Source organism: Fomitopsis serialis (assembly GCF_022376445.1).
Source record: "Fomitopsis serialis strain Sig1Antser10 chromosome Unknown B0H18scaffold_88, whole genome shotgun sequence".
NCBI lineage: Eukaryota > Fungi > Basidiomycota > Agaricomycetes > Polyporales > Fomitopsidaceae > Fomitopsis > Fomitopsis serialis.
The window spans coordinates 108,706-124,845 of NW_025955048.1; the positions used below are offsets into that span (position 1 = coordinate 108,706).

At 54.7% G+C, this 16,140-nt stretch overlaps 4 protein-coding genes across 4 annotated transcripts; 3 read left to right on the forward strand and 1 right to left on the reverse strand.

The window, feature by feature from the left end:
- Nucleotides 1-1,165: 1,165 nt before the first annotated feature.
- Nucleotides 1,166-2,833, forward strand: B0H18DRAFT_1031079 (uncharacterized protein; the record flags this gene model as incomplete). The annotated part of the gene is made up of 6 exons (XM_048030056.1): nucleotides 1,166-1,372; nucleotides 1,435-1,511; nucleotides 1,762-1,791; nucleotides 1,852-2,402; nucleotides 2,455-2,517; nucleotides 2,576-2,833. 6 exons carry the CDS (start codon nucleotides 1,166-1,168, stop codon nucleotides 2,671-2,673), a joined length of 1,026 nt encoding a protein of 341 aa, XP_047888989.1. The 3' UTR covers nucleotides 2,674-2,833.
- A 453-nt stretch (nucleotides 2,834-3,286) lies between these two features.
- B0H18DRAFT_1123012 (uncharacterized protein) lies at nucleotides 3,287-4,564 on the reverse strand (the record flags this gene model as incomplete). Its single annotated transcript, XM_048034620.1, has 5 exons — nucleotides 3,287-3,325; nucleotides 3,381-4,188; nucleotides 4,256-4,279; nucleotides 4,340-4,413; nucleotides 4,460-4,564. 5 exons carry the CDS (start codon nucleotides 4,562-4,564, stop codon nucleotides 3,287-3,289), a joined length of 1,050 nt encoding a protein of 349 aa, XP_047888990.1.
- Nucleotides 4,565-8,389: 3,825 nt separating this feature from the next.
- B0H18DRAFT_1123013 (uncharacterized protein) lies at nucleotides 8,390-10,171 on the forward strand (the record flags this gene model as incomplete). The annotated part of the gene is made up of 1 exon (XM_048034621.1): nucleotides 8,390-10,171. The coding sequence occupies one exon, from the start codon at nucleotides 8,390-8,392 to the stop codon at nucleotides 10,169-10,171; it is 1,782 nt and encodes a 593-aa protein (XP_047888991.1).
- Nucleotides 10,172-10,402: 231 nt separating this feature from the next.
- On the forward strand, nucleotides 10,403-11,990 carry B0H18DRAFT_667385 (Aldo/keto reductase). Its single transcript, XM_048039049.1, has 8 exons — nucleotides 10,403-10,597; nucleotides 10,704-10,808; nucleotides 10,861-11,009; nucleotides 11,064-11,176; nucleotides 11,231-11,312; nucleotides 11,376-11,470; nucleotides 11,529-11,654; nucleotides 11,716-11,990. Exons 1-8 carry the CDS (start codon nucleotides 10,567-10,569, stop codon nucleotides 11,771-11,773), a joined length of 759 nt encoding a protein of 252 aa, XP_047888992.1. The 5' UTR covers nucleotides 10,403-10,566; the 3' UTR covers nucleotides 11,774-11,990.
- Nucleotides 11,991-16,140: the final 4,150 nt, after the last annotated feature.

A 16,140-nucleotide genomic window follows, 5' to 3' on the forward strand; every position in this document is an offset into this window, starting at 1 on the left:
ATTCCTTGGAGGCCCGGGGCTGGGCGCGGGTACAAGGGTCTGCAATCGGTACAGATGTCAGCCGTCGACATCCAACGCAGTCTTGCATTTCCTCCGCCTAGAGGTGCATCACGTGTAGGCTTGCGCAGCAGATAAGTTGGCTCCTCACAGGCAAGAGGATGAGCAGGAACGAACTGGAGGAGATGTGTCGCTTCAAATCTGGTCTGAGGAGGAGGAGGCACTGGCATGATACTGCTAGCGCTTTAGGTCACGCAGCCAGCTTGGAGGTCACGAACAGACGCCAGCGTGACTTGATCTCGGCGCAGTGGGCCGAGTTAGTGAATTCCAACTGAATTCGACCCTTTCGTTAGACTCACGTCGTCGCCTATCGTGCACTCATTGTCAATGAGTAGATACAGAGTTTTCTGTACGTCAGAACTCATAGGATCGTGCGACGGAGTACTGTGAGTCGCCCTACATCTCGGTGTATAATTCAACTTGGTTCTGACACTGATCACGATTTACCGTGAAGATACTAGGGCAGCGCGCCGGCGACGACACTGGCATGCTTGATGATCCTTACATGCATGAGTGAATAACGTGAGCTTCATGGATGGGATTCTCACCTGCTTGTCTTATAGACGACTTGATTGGTCGTTGCTAGGTACTAGTAGGGTTTTGACAGCGTTCACTTCGAGGGACGCGTCCGAGTCAAACTATTCGCGGCGGATTCCATTCGTGATACTAGAGGATATGTCCGCTATCACGTCGGTAAGCAGCTCCATTGTGTCTGCTTGGCGCTCTTCATCGGAGAGTACCTGTTAGACATAACGGAGAAATTGATCCATCCTTACTGCCGTCGGTGGGCTAGCATCTTGGGGGTGGGTTTTCCGACTTTGCAGCGGCATTCATGTTCCTCACTGAGCGCTCATTTCATCTATGACTACCTATTCAGCTGTCTTAGATGGTTCCCTAGTGATCGACTGCGTGGACAGTCAGGTTCGCAACCAACGTGTGGTCCTTCCCGGCAGCGGTTGGCTGTAAAGAGCCGCATCACGATGGACCCGATTGGAATGTCAGCCTCCCCGCATCTCTTTTCTCACGTCGCGTTGCACACGCATTTTGGACCCGTCCACCTCTTGCGCTCTCCTCTGCAAATACAGTCGCTTCTCCTTCCGCAACCAGGATGCCCGCGCTCGCGATCACAATCGACTACTTTGGCCTCAAGGCGGAATACATGAAGATCCACAGGGAACAAGCTGGCGACTTCCTCGAGACGATCCTTGCTGAGGATCTCACCACGCTTGACTTCTCGCCTCCGAGAGAGGTCTGGCTTGTCAACTGGGAACACGCTCGAGTGATGTGCTACTGGAAGTCGAAGGGTGACGATGGGGTAGGTTCATTTGACCTTCTGCGCAATCGAGCAGATTGGCGACTGACATTATGAACCACTAGTTACGGGCCATCAAGCATCTACGGGCTAGGACACAAGCAGTGCGCAAGGATCCCGCACTCCTTCAAGCTCTGAACATGTGAGTACTTTTCGATCGTCATGGCAGAACGCGTAGGTCCCGATGAGCAGAGAACTATGTTTCTGTTCCATTTTGGCTGTCCCATAGCACTAGTGGCTTTGAGGCTGACCATATTGTGTATGCCCTGTTGGATTTGGCTACGGCGTGAAGCTATGGATCTATTCTCGCGCATTTCTTACGCGTACTGCGTAAGAAGTCTCAAAATGAGGCGCCCTGTTCAACATCATACTCAACAATGCTTGCTACACAGCGCGCGACTTCAAGTGGTATTGCACGCAAGGTAAATCAGTCTACCCATCAGAATCCTGCCAGCAGTACTGACGTGCATCTGATGACTCAGCCTACCTGCGTCTCGTGTACCTCGGACTCCTGACGCCGATGCTACTGCCTCGAAGTCAGCTGGGCCTCTCGTCAGAGGACTGTCTACCGCCAATCCAGGACGTCCTACAGATGTGCAGGCCGCGCGCAACAAAGCCCTGGCTGACAAGACATCTACCCTCAATGTCCCTGCGCCTGGCACTGGCTCCCTGAATATGATGGCAGGAAGGCCCGTCAAAGTCGAAGTCGATGCTGCGACTGCCTTCCACGGCATCTCTGCGGAGCTCGGGCACACTGAGGCAGACTCTGTGGATGCCGGAAGTATCCGCCGTGCATTCCAACCCACCACGCAGTCGCCCGTGCCGGTCAAGACCGAGCAAATGGAGGAAGAGGTTGTATTGCAACAATTCACGGGGACTCTCGCTGGGTACAACAGCACACAGCCGGAGCATGCCATTCACAAGGTCGAACCATCCCATCGCGGTGAATTGGAGGACACAGCGGAAGCGAACCTGCAACGGGAGATCAGGAAGTCCGAACTAGGCGAGCTGCAGCTCGTCAAAGATTGTACACGTACGTCATGAACATTCCTTGTTTTCCCCGAGTTGACAAAGGCTGCTCGAAGACTGGCTCCGTGGGATCAACGACACGCGTGACCGCTTGCGTTGCTTCAGGGAGGAGAATAGCCGTACGCCCCTCTCTTTCTGCTGCATTCGAAACGATAAACTGATATGATGCTGTCCAAGGCTTCCGCGCGATACATGCGAGCAATATTGCAGATGAAACGCGGATGCTGCATAGTATCCGCGCTGTTGAGCGGGATCTGGGTCTTTTGCGGCGGTAGACATCGCAGCCCAAATAGGAGAGGTTTCGGTGCTGTCGACATCGTATCTTCTTGTACCCTAGACTACGACGCCTCCGATCTTCAGATCTAAATTGTTCATTGATCGCTCGGAACAACTCTGTGTGAGCGTATTGAATAATACATTCGTGGTTCACATTGCTATATTCGATGATACATAATGACTGATGCGACACAAGGATTGTAGTGCAATATAGATGGTCTGTGAAAATAGTCTGTGAAGAGGTCGTGGAGCCGTCCAAGTTGAGGATGACAGTCGTAGTCGTGCCTGACTGCACTAACTTGAAGCCTGAGAGGCGGGTGCATCGTGTTCGCCGGCAGAAGCGGGTCCTTCGACCGAGCCATGAAGTTGCCGTGTTCGCAGATCTTCCAGATATCAGTGCAGGTTCAACAGCATCTCTGCATCGACGACCTACATCTACACTCCGCTGTTATACTGTCCAGCGATGTCTGGAGATGCCCAATCTTCTCGTTGCATGCTGATTTTCAGTGATCAGGATTGTTACGAAGCTTTCGGGCTAGGCAGACAGCTACATACCATCAAGATTCTCCGTCAAGCTCGTAATCTCCTGGTCATGTACCTGGATGCATAGGTCTAGCCCTTAAAATTGACCATGTCAATCTCCGGACTCAGCTATGCCCTTGCACGGAGTGAATGCTCATGACTGCTCACCTCTGACCTTGCTCACAGTGCCCCTTTTCTCCGCCAGAAGCGCGATGATCTGTATGGAGTTGTCATTGACACGATTCACGAGGGCGGTGTTCAAGTCTTGCAAGCGTTGGTCGTCCGAGTCCTCGGCACTTCCTGTTGCGGTGTTGCTTGAAGGCAGAATCGCTGGCACGCCACTGACCAAGTCTTCGGAGTCAATGAGCAAAGGGGCAGATAGAGTGCTGAAGGCCAAAGCAGCGGAGACGTCAGACAGTTGAGATCCCATATACGAGACATCAGAGTCGTTGTCGGGAGCCTGAGGCGAGGCTGAAGCAGGAACAATGGCGTTGGCAGAATGAGATTTGGCAGATGGCAGGCCGCCGGCTGCCGTGGCTGAGCGATCCCCAGGCTGGCCAGTCGAAGACATAGCATCATCAGTTGCGAGACCAAGGTGATTCAGATGCCTAGAAGCTACAGAGCGAGAGATAGAACCGCCCGAGGGAGGGTTGATGTTATCGCCCTCGTAGACAACAGAGAGGCTGCCTCCCGTGATCGATTCCGCGCGGCCAAGACTGCCAGACTGTAGAGATCGAGCTCGCCGATGGGATGAACCCGAAAAGAAGTCCTCGGACCTGACGGTGGTGTGGGTGATCGCAGTGACGGCGGATGCCCGTGAGACCCAGTTTTGCAGTTTCCCGTCGATGTAGCCGCTGACGCGACGTCGTTTCAGTTCGGCAGGTAGCGTATCAGCCGAGGTGGAAAGTGCCCTCTTGTGGGACGTAGGGAGTGCGTCCGCGGCGCCGGAGGAGTCATATTCAGTACGTGAGTTCGACGGCGAGATGAGCCATCTGTTACTGTGCGACGTAATGGCAAAGATGTCACTTGTATCCGAAGGTCAAAACATGAGCGGCTTACGGACTCAACACCTTGATCTCCGCGCTGACAGAATAGTGACAATCTCCTGTCAGTCGACGCAGTATGACTTATTGATTTACGTACATCTGATGCTTCCGGTAAGAACCGAGTGTTATGATGTCCTGCACTTTCTTCCGTGCATTGGCGACCACATCCTCCTAAGCTAGGGATTAATGGGCGTAGTGACATGGATGAGGGACTCACCCCTAGTTGCAAATCCCAGCAGCACAACACCGCCCCGCTCTGCCAACTTTGGAGGATCGTGTACGAGGGTGCCGGAATACCCAGCTGTTTGAAGTCTTGATACATAAAGTGGGAGTAGTATGCGCAAGTTTCCTCCTTGTTCTTTATAAACGAATTCATCTTGTGTCCGCCTTGAGTAGTATCGTAATAGACCGTGGCTGCGAACGGTAAGAATGATCTCGAGCGAGCAGACATTCCTATCCAAAGCCACGTTGGAATCACAGATAGGGATTACTTCGAGAATAAGGTAAGCGGAGAAATCACGACAGGCTGCACCGGTGCAGCTGGAGTAGAAGTTCGGGTAGAAACTAGGAGGAGAGGGTAGGAGGAGAGAAGTTGAACCACGGCAGCAGCGTTACGATGGCGTCACGCGGAAATTGATGTGTCCGTGACCAACCGTAACCTCCTCCTCAGTTGCCCGCCCAACTGAGGACTCAGAGTCGGCTCGATATCGCTTGCAGAAATATGAAAAAAGAGGGTTACTCCGTCTGCGAAGCACCGAGGCTGCATACAAAGCTAGCGTGAAATGCAGTTGCCGAGCAAACCGTTAATAGTATGGGCAACCGCGTACATCCCAGAGAGCCTTCAGCGCTCGAGTAGTACAAAGCAAATATGGAACTTGGTCCACTCTTTGCCAGCGAGGTGCGAATCTATGCTTTGTATGAGCCAGTGAGCCGCAGTGAGCAAGTCATCTCAAGCTCAGCTCAAGACCTAGCCTGAGTTTAGTTTTGGCATCACGAGGTGAGGGGGAGCAGGCAATGTGTCGTGTAGTATATGACGGTACCATCATCGTGATTCGTTATGATGCCCAACTTCAAGTGTCAAAAACGAATCGCGTCACCGTATACCGTGGAATCCGGTGCTTGCCTGCGCCCTCCGAACCCGCGGTGTTGAGAAGGCGCAATCAAACCCGGGCCAGGTGCCGGGACTGGATACTCGTAAAGATCAAACACATTTGCACGAGATCTACCTCCGTAGTCTTTGACAGTGGAAACCACGCGCGATGTTGCATTTCGTGGGGCCAAGGGTAGATCACGTGGCATCAACTCTACGCACATCGGACACATCGCGAGGCGCGTGTAGCAACGACGAACATGGCAAGTACTGCTGTAGGGATGAGGAGGTGAAGGGGTGAATTGATGGCCATGGACAGGGCAATATACTGCTTAACTTGCCTGATCGTATGTAATCTTTATGAGCAGCGTGCCAGCGTCTACACGCACCGTAAGATTCGACTCCGATTTGATTGCGTCCGAGTATGTTCGTAAAGAAGTCGCCAACAACTGGTGCATCGGGGTTCACGTGCCTACGCGGTCTCTTTGCCGGGCCCTTGTTATCGCATTAATCGGTCTCAGCGTAAAGCCGGCGCGGAATATGCAGTCGGCGAGTCAACATAGAATATTGTGTCATACAGCATTGTCACGTACATCTCGACAATGAACGCCCACCGAGTGGTAGATTGTCAACAAAGTATCCACAAATCTCACTTCGCTCTTTCAAAGGTCAGTCCGATGTCTGTGTATGCTGCGTAATAACAGCGAGCCGCAGCCATGAACTTCGCTGCCAATATGGTTCTCAAACTGACCTAGTCATAAAAAACGCACCGGATCATCGAACACCGCAGGATCCGCTGCTTGTCTGCGCCCTCCAAACTCGCAGAAGGCGCGACCAAGCCCGAGCTGGGTTTCGCGACGAGATTATCACGGTGATCAAAACACTGTGCACGAGATCTACACCCGCAGGGCCCTCAACGTCCTCAGGCCTCAAGGACCTCAACGGCGGACAACGCACGCGACTTCAAGTTTGCATTTCGCGTGGCTAGAGAGAAATCACGTGCTGTGAGCTCTTGACACGTACAGCAAGGTACAGCATGTCGGTCGCGGTGTACGAGTATATGACGACGCTGGTGCCCATATGGTACTGCTGTACGCAGTGCGCGGACGATGTGAAGGCGAAGGATGTGGATTGGGCATTCTGTTATCCCGGTCAGCGTCTCTGTACTGATTGCATGATGCACCAAATTGCGTCCGAGTATGTCCGTGCAGAAGTCGCCAACAAGTCGCTCCGCGTCGTTTCTGCAGTCCTATGTACACGGTCCCTTTCCCGCGATTGGAATAAGCAACAGCACAATTCGCAACAGAAGCCTTCATCAAGCTCATTCATGCAGCTAGTTGTCCTTGGTCTTCGGCGAGCCAATCATTTGAGTTCGTCAGTGCGTTGGCCCGGGGACAGGACCATGACTCACAGGAAATGTTTTCCGTCGGAAGGCGAGCAATGGTGTGAATAAATGCGTAAACTGGTCTTGTACACTGCAAGAAATGTGGCAGGCAGCTGAAGCGCGAAGCTATCGCGTTGAAGAGTCGACCACAAGTGACAAGTCAACCAGCAAGAGGAGACTGAGGAGGGCGACGGGAAACACGACTGTCACGTAGTAACTTATCATAACGTCGCCGGTCGACCGTCAAACCTTTCCGTAACGCTTGGCGCTGGACGCCCAGGCCCCACAACGCGAATGCGCAGCGGGTGACATCTGCGACTAGCCAATGCGATGGTTTACTTCAACGAATGTGATCTGGCATGCTTTCACCATGACCTTGGTTGCGGCCATGGAACAGACTAAAGTGTTCCATGACAGCAATCAAGTTTGAGTCAGGTTGCGGGGTATGTTGCCACACTTTTCGTACCGTCGTACTAAAAGTTTCACTAGTAAAAGTCACAAATCGATCGAGAGCGACTTTTTCCTCACGAAGCCATACATGCATGCCTCAGTCTCAATTACGACAGTTTGACAGTACTAGATTCCGCCGATGTTGGTAACGGGTCTCCGAGTCACGCTGGAGTTCACCACTCGCCAGGCGGTCCGTAGTGCTGGATAGCCAATGAAGTCTATCCTCATGGGTACACCTACCGGCCGTACATAGACATTTGGCATGGATTTCATGCTGATTGTAACACGGCCGAGCTGTCGAGTCTCAATTCGAACCTTCACTGTCCATGTCAGCATCATGGTGTCAGCGGGAGCGCGTTACACTGTGTCACATCATTATCTGTGACATAACGTGGTTGGACGCGCCGAGCACGCGCCGGCGTCGTTCACGCGTGAATTCGCAAGTTCAATGCGTGTCCTCCTCTTCCTCTTCGTCGATATCATTGCATGCGCAAGGTTTGCATAGCTCGCCGTCTTCTTTCCTGCGCTCATCCGTCACTTCCCGGGCCTAAGATGCTGAATGATTGCGCCAGCCGTCGTAGACTCAGAGTCCCTACCTTCGCCGCTTGGTCGTAGCGCAAAGCCCCGCACCCGTTGCCCATGATCAAGAGACTCGAGGAGACTTGGCTGGACAGGGAATACAGGGAGTCTTCTTGACATTGGCCATCCGGTGCCATGGAGCACCTCAAGGTGAGTTGAGGTTCAGACAACTAGCTAAGCTGTTTGTATCAACGTAGGCCGGGTGGGGGTAGTTGCGCTCCGCGTTCTCGAACAACCAGTTCTGCCTCGAACATATTCTCGCTTCTCCCCATGTCAGAAGCATATGCGTGCTCACTGTTCTGTAAACGGTTAAGAATGCTACTATGTGATCCATCGCATTGAAGTGCAACGGGGCGTGCGTAGTGACCGCGAACGCTCCAGACCTTTATCCTTGCCGACCACATATAGCTTGCATTTCGATCGCTATTAAGGTATGCAATCACTATGCCTGTGACCCCAGTCTTCCGCCTTTTCTGACCTTGTTTCTGCGGCTGACTGTCGTGCGTTGAAGCGAGGCTCGGCTCGTGCATGGCGGCTGACCGGTCCACTTTGAAAGGTATGTACATCATCGACCCGTCGTGCCTGTTCTCTCGCTCCTTCTTCCATTCAGCTTTCACGTAGCTTCTGTTTTGCTTTCCCCTGCTATGACTTCGCCCTCACGGATACCTGCGCCTCGCCGCAGTACAGGAGGGCCTCAGCTCTCGCCTGCACACTGCTCCGCTCCTCCGAGTACACCAAACAAGGAACAATACGCCGCACAAGAAGACCCTTCGCGAAGGATATTTACTGAGGCCGTCAACGGCTGTGTCAGCCCCTTGAAGCTCCCCTCCACAGCTATCAGCTTCCCCTACAAGACCAAGAAGGACACTGCCTTGCCCGCTGGGGTCCCACAACGACCTCCATTCGCTCCAAGAGTCGCTTCCGAACCTGACACTGAAAACCAACCGACTCATGACCCTGCCCTCACGCACGCTCGCCGGCAGTCGATCCCCAAGTCTCCCAGGAAGGTCTTCCATTTCTCCACGCATCGCCAAGCTCCGCAGACAGACTCGTCGCCTACCGAGCCAGCACCGCTCGTATCGCTCGTCCCTTCCGTCCACCTCAACGACGCACCCTCTGCCGTGTCAACAGGGCCAGCCAGCTGCGTCCGTAACTCCGCGTCAGTCTGCATCCCTTCTCCGGGGTTAACGGGCCCGTGCCTCCTCGCACCTACGCCATCGTTCGTCGCTGTCCACGCTGGCGACGGGGCGGTTACTCTCCTCGGCGGTGCGAATCCGGACCTGCATACTGCGAAGGAGAGGAAGGGAAGAAAGGGGTGGCTGAGAGCTGCGGCGCATTCGAGCGCGGCGCCGGCAAAGGAATCACTGATGCTCGCGACGCCGTCGTTCGTCGCGCTTGGGAACTCAAGCTCGATGGCTAGCTTCGCGTCCAAGTATTCGATCTGGCATGGTCGTCGTGGTCGGGACGCGAGGAAGGCAGGCACGAGCAAGGGTGGCGAATCTGGTGTGGCTGCTAGGGTCCTGTCGAGTTCTCGGGAGGCGGCTGTGATCGATGATCCTAGACTTGAAACTCATGAAGGAGATGTCTTCAACCCCGTCATCAAGGTCGTCCCTCAAGAGCCAGAGGAAGAGGATTGCGTCGTCGGGTTGCCGAAGGATATGCTTGATACTCTCAAAGAACTGGAAGCGGTCGCCGAAGTGATCAAGGATCTTCCTGTGCCAGCCTCGCCGCAACGCCCTGTTCCCGCGTCATCGATCGAGATGCAGCCTTTGCAGGACACCGGGAAATCCGACACGGTCCAGGACATCGCGGTGCCGATTGCCAGCCCCCATAGCGAACAACCGGATCCTCAAGCGAGTGACGATGCCGCCAAAAAATTGCAGTTGATGTCCAAGGCAACTCCTGCTGCATCACCGACGAAGCTGCCGCGCGTCGCCCGCATGCCTCTGGGACGCGCCGTCTCTTCACCCCTCACTCCGGCGAGGTCTCAAATCCCAGCTGCTCCTCGAAGGGCCTTCAGCGATCCAAGCTGCACCCCGAAGACATTGGCGGCTTCTCGTCTACCGTCTGCCAGTGCTACTCCTACCACGCCCAAGACCTCTACGAGACCGACCATGAGGACTCCTGGCGTTTCTGGAACCAGGTCTATTGCCGCTGTTAAGCCGAACGTCCCGAACGCGTCTATTGAGAAGTCCCCTGCTCGCGCCGCTCCGAAGGCTCTAGCTCTTCCTACACCGGTACAGACGCCTAGGACATCCGGCGTCGCACATGGGCCTTCGAAGCTGAGAACTGTCTTCAAGCCACGCGTCTCCGAGCCTGTTCGGCCTGTCACGTCTTCTCTCAGGAAGGTATCCCCCGCGATCCCTGTCTCGAGGATTGCACGGAAGGCGCGGCACTCTGAGGTGGCTCCTCGTACTACCAGCTGATGTGTTGCTCCGGCGGTCTGTCCAATTCGCTTGTTCTGTGTAGACTCCATTGCGATGCGCCTTTTGATCTGTTTTCCTGCTGTATATAGGTCTCTAGGCAAATTTATGCGTGATTCCGCACTCATATTATGTTCAACGTTCTGAACCCCCGTCGCGGTTAGTGACGCATCTCACGTGACCGCGTCGCGGAAAGGAGCGGCGCGCCGCAGCGCGGCATCATCATGGCGATAAGTTGACCAGCTTGAGCTCATCTTGCAAATTCGCGCCGGTCCGAGTTATATTTGAGCGCAGGAACGTTCCCATGCACCACCCTCGGTGCGACGTCGTCCCTTGTCGGCGCACTCACTCCGTGCCTCCTCCCTCCACCCGCAGTTCTCCTTGCAACGACCTACAAAATGCCTTGGGACCTTATCAAGCTCAACAACGGTAAGCATGCATCACGTATGTGTAAGGCGTCGAGCTGATTATGAATGCACGAAACCTCGTCTTGGATTCGAACACTGCGTGCTCTGTGCGATGGTCGCACGGACAGGGACGAGCATCCCTGGCGTCGCATTTGGGACCTGGACGTTGGGCGGCGGACAGCAGTCGACCGATAAGGTCGACCAGGCCATCTCGGTTGGGTTCAGCCACATCGGTGTGTTCTTGTCGTCCTCGGGTCTCGGTCGCCACTTAACGTCGCACGATAGACACGGCACAGTCGTACAGGAATGAGTACGAGGCCGGCATCGCCATCCACGAGAGCGGGCTTGCGCGCGAGGACCTCTATATCACGACGAAATACTCAGGACTGAACGGGCTGGACATCGAGACCTCCATTCACAACAGCCTGAACAACGTGAGTCATGCGTGAACGTTGTTGCATGGGCGTCTCACGAACGAAGGGAGTTAGCTGGGCGTCGACTACGTGAATCTCTACCTGATCCACCACCCGCGCCTGGCCGTGCCGGACATCCCCACTGCGTGGTCCAAGATGGAGAAATTGCAGACTGACGGACTGGTGAAGTGAGCCCGTTCCATAGGCCGTGCGGGTTGTGTTCATGCTCACTGGCCATCCAGGAGCATCGGCGTTAGCAACTTCAACGTTCTGCAGCTACAGACGCTCCTCGACTCTGCCAAAATCAAGCCTGTCGCTAACCAGGTCAGTTATCTCATTCGCCGGACGCGTTTCTTCGGATTTCTGACTGCAACTCCATTGATCCAGATACTGTTCCATCCCTATGTCCTTGCGTCGCAGGCGCCCATTGTCGAGTTCGGGAAACTCAATGGCATAGTGAGCGAGGCGTACAGCGTGCTGACGTGCGTTCAGCACTGCGAGTGCGATCAACTCCTTCGCTGACTCCATTGCCTTGTGCAGCCCGCTCACTCACCATACTGGCGGCCCGGTAGACAAGCCGCTGAAGGAAATCGCTTCTCGACTCAACGCGGAGCCTGAGCAGGTCCTCCTCGCATGGGCCAAGGCGAAGGGTGTCGTCGTCGTCACGTACGTTCTGTTGTCGCCACACCGTTCCGATCATCCACTGACATTCTCGTCCCTCCGTCAGTGCTAGCACGAGGAAGGAGCGCCTCGACGGCTACTTGGCGGCGGGCGACCTCGGTTAGTAATATTGGCCCTCTGTGTTCCATGGAAAGCGTGCTCAGAGAATCCTTATTCGCAGAGCTGACGAACGAGGACATCGCGGCTATCGATGCAGCGGGTATCGTCGGTGCGCGCCGTATCACTGCACGCACGTACCTCCGGCGCGCAGCTCTCGCGGCTCTGATCGGAGCTGCTGTTCTTGGGGTGTGCAGCTACTCTGGCATAAACGTATTGTGAGATTGCAGAGCGGCTGATGATAGGACTCGTCTTCGGTGTACTGGTTAGTGTCAAGTCGTTTGCCTGTGGACTTTGATGTTGTGTTTTCGATTGTATGTACTGATTATAGGGGCTGAATAAATAGCGGTTACGATCGTACTGCTTACATGTACATAGTCAGGCTTGAGTAGTATGATAGTACTACTGGTGGCTGTGAACGGCCTTGGATGGTGACGTCCCGTTACACTTCTACGGCGGCTCTAGTAGTCAGCAAAGAACACTGAGCTGTCAAGGAAATATAACATTTATGGTGTACGCCTTTCACATACATAGCAATAGTACATATGCACTGACCTCCGTTTGGTCGAAGTGAAGGTGGCGGGTCTGGACCTGACAGTACGTCGTAGTAAGTTGGGCGCTCGCGAGATCAGATCTGAGTCGGTACATACGAGACTGAGCGCTCCGAGTCTCCTCTCTTCGCTCCTCCACTAGCATAGTAGCAAGAGCAAGTCTCTGCTTCCTCGGCGCACCTTCTGACTGCCTTCGCGAGGAAGTACTTACTACATATGTTCTTCAAGCCACATCGACGCGGATTCAGATCTCGATCTCGATGAAAAACAGCCCCCTTTATCGCATTTCTCCAGCATTTCTCTCTGGGACGACGGTCATACGGCCTTCACTTTTTTCTGTCGAAAACAGGACTACGCATTCGTGATGGCAATCTCGCTGACGATGTCATACAGAGCAGCCAAGGCCCACCTATGCTTCGCGTACGGAACGGACGTGGACAAGTACCTCTCGGGGTTCGTGGGGGACGATCTGCGGACGCTCGGGCTTCCGATGCCGCACGAGTGCCTCTTGAAGGCATACCGTACCGGCCGCGTGCGATGCAGGTGGTATGTGGAGGATGGAACTGTACGTCCTCCTTGTGCGGGGTGCGGGTCGTCTGACTCTGAGGCATTTGCAGGCATTGCACCGGCAGATATCGCAGGTGTTCTATGACGTGCGAAAGTACCCGTCCCCTCTTATTGATTTACTGATGTAAGCCCAACTGACATTATCGCGCTGCTCATGCCGCTCATGTACACCTTTGTTGCCAGCGTGTGTCTTGAGTTCCAGGAAGGGTATGTTTACGATTCCTCGGTTCGAAACTCAGCACTGACGCTATCACCCGCAGTAACAAGCACAGCGTGTTTGCCTTCCCGCCTGCTACACCCAAATGGAAAGGGAGTAAGGCTTCGAAGTCGTTCGTGCGCGCACCAGTGGCGTCTTCCTCAGGGAAAGCGCCGTCCATGCCGAAATCGACATTCATTGCAAGACATGCGGCTTCGCCTTTCGCCCGATTACCGTCATCGCATCCGAGCACGACGCAGTCGCGTCCATGGTCGTCGCATATGAGAGACCCACCAGGCTCCGCAGCAAGCTCGACTAAGGCATCCAGCTCGGAGTACGCAGCATCAACATCCTCTTATACAATTGAGCTTCCCGCAGCGACAAGCACTCCACCGTCAACCCGGAGATGGGGTCCATCTGCACGGTCACAGGACGACGTTGTCCCCAAGGTGGAGGAAGAGAGCCACGAGGCTATTCTCGGTGGCGCCCTTTCAGATCCGAGGCCACCTCAGGCTACTATCGACTCGCCCCATCGAAGCACCTTCCCATCTCCTGCAACCCCTCGCAACCCCTCCCGCCCCAGCGCTAGCCATGGGTCCTCCCCCACACCCTCTGTCTTCTCGTCAGCGACGACTCGTAGCATCACGACGTCGGACGTGGGGGCTTTGACACGCGAGGTTTGGGACGTGCGTAGGGAGATTGCGGCGTTGCGTGGGAGGGAGGCATCGTTGATGCAGCGACTCGAACGGGCGAAGAACCCGGACCTGCAAGCGGAGCCGCTGAGACGGGAACGGCCTTGGACACCGGAGGCGCATGGGCCACCGTCGGTGGACGGCGAGATCGCAGGTATGTTTTACTTCTCATGAAGACTTGGTCCAGCGCACTCATCTCGGTGAGAAGCTCTCCGCGCTCAGTTGGAGGCAGAAACCGAGGCGCGACATGCAGCGGAGAGGGCGCTGAAAGCTGAGCAGCGGCAGCGCCAGTTCGCGGAGCGCGTCGTGGCGGATGCGCGGCGAGAGTACGCAGTGCCGTTCGTCGTGCCTGCGCTCATGGATGCGCTCATCAAAATCGCGGAACTCAGCGATGGCGTAGTTTCGGTCGGCAGGTAGCACGCAACTCATCGGCAATGCAGTTAAATAGGTACGATGCAATTGGCCTTTTTCTCGGAGAGCGGTCAAGACGAACTCATCTAGCTTTGAGCTGTGTCTGTTCGTTCATCTGCTATTGATCATAACTTCATCACATGAAGACCGCCGCCTCTTGCACGCTGACGCGGCTTGTATTTTCAGGTGGAAGGGCACGTCCAACCGAGTTACTGTATGCGCACGGTGACGCCGGTCAAAGGGATAGGTTTACATGTCTTCAATGCCTTCTACAGCAACGGTACGCAACCGTTTACGTAAACTCTAAGTTCCGTTTATCGATGCTGACCCAGAATAGAGGTACATCGTTGGGCAGTGTAAGATCATATATACTGTTGTATTCAGATTATAAGCTGTGGTACCGCCTCATGCCGTCCGATTGGTCGTGTCCTCAACTTCGGGCAGGGTGCCACTCTAAGGGCAGTGCTTGATAGCTGCACGCTCCGAAGTAGATGTATGTTATCCGGAAGTTGAGTACGTTCTCATCGAGGAGAAAGCTGACTGTCAATGATCAGATGGTGCATGCTGAGGCACGCGCGTGTCGACGTCAGCATCCACTACATGTGCCTGACATCTCGTCCTGCCACCAGCATGCGAAATCTGCCTTCCCAGCGTCCACCGGCGTATCGCCCATTCACCTCTCGTGTGAAGGCCTGTGTGCGCGTGTGCGCGATTCACAAACCTTGCGCCTTGCTCTAGGGGTCTTCGTGCCGGTACGTACATCGGGCAGCATTTCAGATCGGGACTGATACCGTGACGCAGGTTGCTCCTGAGGGTTGTGGTATAGAACAACGTCTCAGTAACGCGATGCAGAAGGCGCCTAAGGACAGCAGCGGGGATATCCTGCCCTCAGTATTATCGCTGACTTCGCTGAGGCCGTGTTTATACACCCGATGTGCGAGTGTGCCTGGCTATCCTCGAGATGACCGCTGGAATGCACCGGGCGACGCATGTAGCTACGCATCGCCTGGCCAGGGCGCGGTTCAGGACGTCAGACCCAGTTTCCACGCAGCAACCAGAATGTGATGGCGCTCCTCGAGCGGGCGGTACAAAGAGCGCGGTAAGCTTTTCTTCCTCTGAGTAGTGCCGCTCTAACGTGTATTGTGGTATAGACGTCCTGGGCTTGGGTCGTTGAGCACCAGAGCAGGAATCTTGCAATGTAACTACGACCTGAATGAACCGAGGGAGGTGCGTCACGTCTGTTTCGTGTCGCGGCGGTAACGGCGTCGACTCGGACGCCGGTACTGATACGCCGTCTCCCAATGATCCCTAGGTATTAGAAGGAGTGTCCGAACTCGTGGCTCATCCAGGCCAAATTTCTCGCATGGCGACGTCATGCAATGACAACTTCAAGCCCTGAACACATTGTGCCAGAGGATATTGTTCGTAGCCCAGAATGTGAGTGCGATTCCCTTGAGTGACATATAATTTGTTTAAACATGGCTATCGCGGCTCCGGAGCGCTTAAAGGTCATCGTTCTCGACGGAACTGAGATATGTATGAAGGCCTGGCTTGATGTCGGCCGTCTTGCGACGGACACGGAGCCAAACTCCGTGGTATCTGAATGGATGGTCGCAATGTCATTCCTCAGCGATTGTGGCGATTTTGCCTTGTACTCTACGGGCCAAACTACGACGGTCGGTTATACCAACGGCAGGCGCTTGCGTGTTTACGACCTCTGCGGACAAGGTACGGAACAACTCGTTAGAAGCTCCATACACATACCGGTGGCATGTGTTAGAAGGCACAGCTATGTGGTGCCGCACTACTGGCGATGCTCCGAAATGAGCAAGCCACCAGTAACCGGCGGTTAAATAAACTTGGGCTGTGCATCGCCCTGCATTGCCTCGCAGATGTCTCCCCTAGGATACGCCGCATCGATCTCCTCAAAAGACATGCCTCTACTTCCCAGGGTGAGT